Here is a 5588-nt window from a genome sequence, read left to right as displayed (position 1 = left end):
GGGGGGGGGTCTTTACCAAAATCTGGGCTCCGGACATGCAGGAAATCAAGCAAGGCCTCCAGGCAGGCAACACAGGCCTGGGACAGCAGAGGGTCCTTCTGCAAAATAGAAGTTCAGGTCAGGTTTTGCTACCAGTGGGTTTTGGTGTCAACTGAGGAAAAAAAGATGTGGCTGTCAGTGCTGTTTGGATTTCAGAATTGCAGGTTTGGACTTGGGGCTCTGTAGGCGATCACGCATGACTTTCCACTTCATCTCTCACCCCGACACAGCACAGGGCTTCCGCTGGACAGTCCGCCTACATTTGGGTGGCTGCTTTGTTTTTGCAAAGGAGGTGGGTCCTGGGCCCTGTGTGGCCACAGACAGATTCACGACACCCTGAGAGAGCCTGACAGTTATCTAAACCTGGAGTCCAATCTTTTCTGTATTTTTCTTTTTAATGCAGTGGAACTTTTCATCAGACAAAATCCTGTGCTCTAACAAGCATGTGGAAAGATCTCAGTATCATGAGCCGTTAAGCAAATGCAAATTAAAACCACCATGAGATACCACTACACAACCACTTGTGTTGGGTGCTGCTGAGTGGACTTTGACTCATAGTGACATCATGGGCAGAGGAGAACTGCCCCATGTGGTTATTTAGGCTGTAATTTGTACAGGAGCAGATTGCCAGGTCTTCCATGGAGACGCTGCTGGGTTTCAGGCACCAACTTTTCAGTTAACAGTTGGGCAGTTCACTGTTGCACCACCAGGGCTCCTTACACAACTACTAGAAAAGCTAAAATTAGAAAGACTGACAATGCCAAGGGTTGGTGAGGATGTAGAACTGGAACTCACATACTTGGTTGGAGGGAAGGTAAACTGGCACAGTCCCTTTGATAAACAGTTTTGATAGTTTCTTACAGTTGACTCACATCACTGCATGTGGTGGGCTGAACGTGGAGATGGCTCTGTGACCTGTGCCTCCTGGTATTACTCCTGTGATTAGGTTATGGGACTGCAAAAAGGAGGTTGTCTGAGGGGCCTGATCTAATCTCAGGAGCCCTTTCAAAACAAAGATTTCTCCTATCAGTGGCTGAAGAAATCAGACTGGAATGTGACAGGGACTTTATATGCCATTGTTGGTTTGAAGATACTACCACTACTCATTACTCACTGCCGTCCAGTTGGTTCCGACTCACAGTGATGCCTCCTTGGGTTTCCAAGGTGGTGTTCTCTATGGAAGTAGATTGCCCAGTCTTCCTTTGACGATGAAGGGGTCAAATGAGAAGGAATGTGGGTGGGCTGAAAGAACTGAAGGGGGTCTCCAGCTGATGGCCAGCAAGGAAACTGGAACCTCAGTCCTACAGCTGCAAAAACTACATTGTGCCCTACATTCTCCAGAGGAGAGCCCAGGCTGGGTGGCACTTTGGTGTCAGCCTTGTGAGACCCTGAGCAGAGAACCTAGCCAAGCCCACCAGGATTCTGACGCACAGAACTGTGAGCTGATAGTCACTGTAAGCTCTAAGCTCGTGGTACTCTGTTAAACAGCAGCAGAATACTCACACACAGCAGCCCACGATCCCACCCCTAGGCATTTACCCAAGAGAAATGAAACTCCATCTCCACACAAAGACGTGTGCATGGATATCAAGGATAACTTTATTCACAATAGCCCCAAATCTGGAAATCCCAAATATCTATCCACAGGTGAATGGATAAACAAATGTGATATAGTCACACAATGGTATAGTACCCAGCAATAAAAATAAATGAATGATTTTTGCCACAATTAAATGAATTACTGATACAACAGTGTGTAAGTTGAAAAAGGCATTATGCTAAGGGAAAGAAGCTAGATCCACAAGACTAAATACCATATGGACTAAACACTGTATGATTTTGTTGTAAAAAAAACCTCTACAAAAGGCACAACTACAGAGACAGAAAGTAGATCAGGGGCTGCCAAGGGTCAGGGAGGGAGAGGGGCCTGAGGACCAAGGTGCACAGGGAGCTTTGGGGTGATGGAAACGGTCTACACCCTGATCATGTCATGTTTATGCAACTGTATATATTTGTCAAAACTCATCCAATTTTATGCTTAAAATTAGCAAATTTCATTGTATGTAAACTATATCTCAGTAGAACAGATTTTTTTAATGTAAAAACAAACTAACAGAAAATCCTATGTTCTCCCTGTGGTGGTTTTTGGAAGGCAGTGCAGCCTGTGATTAAGAGCCTGGGACAGACTTGGTTGCTTAGCAGCTCCGTGACCCTGGGCAGATACTTAATGCCGCTGAGTCTGCTTTGTCCCCCAGAAGAGGGGCTGGGCTGCTGGGAGGGTTGGAGGGGAAGATGGCTGTTTACCCAGTGCTCGGCACAGAGTAACCCCTGATACATGGCTGTCAGTGAAAGGCCTACCGGGGCAACACCCCCCTCAGCAGCCCTGAGTCGTCTGCACAGCACCCTGAAGCCTCCAAGGAGCACAGCTTGAAATGGCTTATCTGACCCACCCACCTCATTTTACAGATAAATGGAGGCCACTTGATCCGAGGCCACCTGGCAGTCGGTGGCAGGTCTGGAACCAAATCCTGGGTCTCCTTATTCCCAGTGTCACTCTCTGACTTGGTGCCCACATTACCCCACACAAGCAGCAGGGTCCCCTGGGTGATGTCCGAGGAGCCAAAGCCGCACACTAGGACAGCTGGGATTACATTAGTGACAATGGCTCCTGTTCATGAGATGCCCTGCTTCCCTGACTCTTGGGACGCCTGAAAGAACATAGCCTTTGGAGCCAAAATGACTTGGGTTTGAATCCTGGCATAAAACTTGACCATGCGACTTAACACTCTGTTTCTGTTTCCTTGTCTATAAAACTGCAATGGTAATGTCTACTTTAGAGAAGAGAGGAGCCCTGGTGGTGCACTGGGTAAATGCTCAGTAGCTAACCAAAAGATCAGTGGTTTGGACCCACCAGATGCTCTGTGGAAGAAAGATGAGGCAGTCTGCTTCCTTAAAGACTGCAGCCTTGGATACCCTAGAGGGCAGTTCTACTCTGACCTATAGGGTCGCTATGAGTCAGAATTGACTTGATGACAGTGAGTTTGGGTGTTTTTGTTTTTCATGATTTGTTGTTATGTGCTGTTGAGTCGCACCTGACAAATAGCGACCCCTCCTTGGGTTGCCGAGGCAGTATCACTACGGAAGTAGATTGGTCAACCTTCCTTCCGAGGAGTGGCTGGTGGGTTTGAACCGCCAGCCTTCTGGTTAGCAGTCAAGTGCCTGAGGCACTACGCCACCAGCTCTCCTAGAAGAGTGAATACATAATACACCAGCACCAGCATCGCCCCGCCCCCACAGAGTGGCTGCTTGCTTTCCTTTCCGTCTCACCTCCAACCCACAGAACCTCAGCACCCATCCATGTCTCAAAGATCCTTGAGATCAAAGCCAAGGTTTATGAAACTAATTAGCTCTCTAATTTCCAATCTGATCACAGATTCCCCTCGCTGGTAATCAGCAAACTGAGTGTGAGCCCCAGGCTACCTGTCCCTTCCCTGCTCATACCCACCTTTTCTCCCTCCCTGGAGGCTCCCAAGGGGTGTAGCAGCTGGACTTGAATCAGAGAAGCTAGCCTGAGAGAGCACCAAGACCATCTGACCCTGGATGCCAAACCGGGGAAGCCACGCCAGAAAGCCCACAGAACAGCCCCGCAGCCTGGCCTGAAGCTCCAGGTGCAGGGCCGGATGTGGATGGGCTGCCCTGAGTCCCTGTGGATGCACAGAGAGGTGTGTGTGTCGGGGGAGAGGGGGCAGCAAACCCTACACTCGCTCCTCCGATACCACCTGCCACCTGCCATCGCTACGGGGCACCCCCTGGCCTCATCTACAGGAGGGCCCTCTGGGGGAGTAGCACTCACCCTCATTTCCTCCCTGAGGAAGACGAGTGACAGCCTGACTGATGACTTCACACAGAGACACACAGGGGTCAGCCTCTGGAGAAGACTCACCTTTGAACCTATCTATATTCTGGCCTATGCTTGGTCAGGGGGTAGTTAGCAGGGTAGGCCCTGATCATGCTGGGGCAGGAGGGGGTGAGGCGGCATGGGGTTGTTCAGCTCTGCCTGTCACTGGGCTGCAGCAGCTGGAGGCCATGGTGGCCATCTGTAGCAATCACTGTCTCCAACCGGCCTTACCAATAAAATGGAAGCTTTGATCTTGGTTTGCTTTCTGTGTCTACTACCCAAGGAGTTTCAAACTTGGAGGTGATGGGACAGAAGTATTCCTCACTGACCCTTGAATCGCAATCAGGGGCCTCACCTTCTACCCCAAAGAGTCTGTGTTGTGTACCCTTGTAACCACACACAGGCCCTGGAGCTCCAGTCGACCCGATGTCCTCCATGTCAACTATCCGCAGGGCTGTGTCTGTGCTCCAGACAAAATGGACCCCTCCAGCCCCACCAGAAGGGACCTCTGGGAGATGTTTGAGAACTTCATTTGGTCTGCTCTTCCTCCCTCTCCTCAGCAAAGCCTTTGCTTCTAATCTTAATCTATGTGGCCCTGTGGCCGTCATATGACCTCTCTGAGCTGCAGTTTTCTACCCCACAGGGCTGCTTATGTGAAAATCACATGAGCTCACAGATATGAAAGGGCTCGGAAACTGAAAAGGCCAACTGTCTGATGTTGCTACCACTGCTATTTTTAATCCTACTTCCAGTCACCTTTGGCGGTGGGGCCTATGAGTCCCTCCCTGCATGGTCCTCCCAGGCTTCTGTCTCGTGACTACTCCCTTTCCCAAAAGAGAACCCCAGTGTCAGAAGGAACTGTAAAGGTCACCCAAAGCCACACTGCTCTCTAGTAGGACTTCTTGCTGGGGCACCTGGTCTCTGCCTAGAAACCTCCAGTCACATGACACTCCCTTCCCCAAGAGGGCAGTCCTGCTGTGGGAGGTCCCCATCTTCCTGCAGCCCCAGAGAAACCTCCCCAAAGCATGCACAGTGGTGGTCTCGCTGAGGATTCAGTAAAAGGAAGGTCTGCCCCTGGCTCCTCCTACACCCAGGCTGCCTGGATCACTCCAGGGCCCGAAGTCCTTCTTCAGACCCCTCTGCTACCAGTGACCTGCCCATGCTCCCATGACAAGCAGCCCTGTGAACCTGGATGGCTCTCCACCCTCATTTCAATCACCAGCTTACTCCAGAGATACTGCAGGTTCAGTTCTAGCCCACTGCAATGAAGTGAGTATCACAGTAAAGTTGGTTTCCAGTGCATTTACACTGGGAAAGCTGTGTTTACACTGTAGCCTATTAAGTGTGCAATAGCAGTATGAAAAAGTTGGAATATTGTGAGAATTACCAGAATGTGACACAGACACACAAAGTAAGCACACACTATTGGCAAAATGGTCCCATAGACTTGCAAAATGCAGGGTTGCTATTGTTGTTTGTTGTTACATGCCGTTGAGTTGGACCCGACTCCAACCTTCAATTTGTAAAAATGCAATTATCTGCCAAGAGCAATAAAGGGAAGTGCAATAAAAAGAAGTCTGTCCAGTATTTCTTCAAGTGTATTTGTATGTTCTGTAAGAATTCCCAGGTGTATAGTAGAGCTGACAAGGGA

The 5588-nt window shown here is 49.6% G+C and overlaps 1 protein-coding gene across 1 annotated transcript in view; it reads right to left on the bottom strand.

Moving 5' to 3' along the window:
• MEI1 (meiotic double-stranded break formation protein 1) overlaps positions 1-5588 on the bottom strand; it is a 153700-nt gene that overhangs the window by 2936 nt on the left and 145176 nt on the right. The window contains exon 31 of the mRNA XM_042781067.1: positions 17-98. Within this exon, the coding sequence (XP_042637001.1) occupies positions 17-98 (82 nt within the window). The remainder of the gene's footprint in view (positions 1-16; positions 99-5588) is intronic.

The sequence above is a fragment of the Orycteropus afer genome, unplaced genomic scaffold (assembly GCF_000298275.1).
Source record: "Orycteropus afer afer isolate SDZICR_OR568_19922 unplaced genomic scaffold, OryAfe1.0 scaffold00083, whole genome shotgun sequence".
Lineage (NCBI taxonomy): Eukaryota > Metazoa > Chordata > Mammalia > Tubulidentata > Orycteropodidae > Orycteropus > Orycteropus afer.
This window is presented reverse-complemented; position numbering and strand designations above follow the sequence as displayed.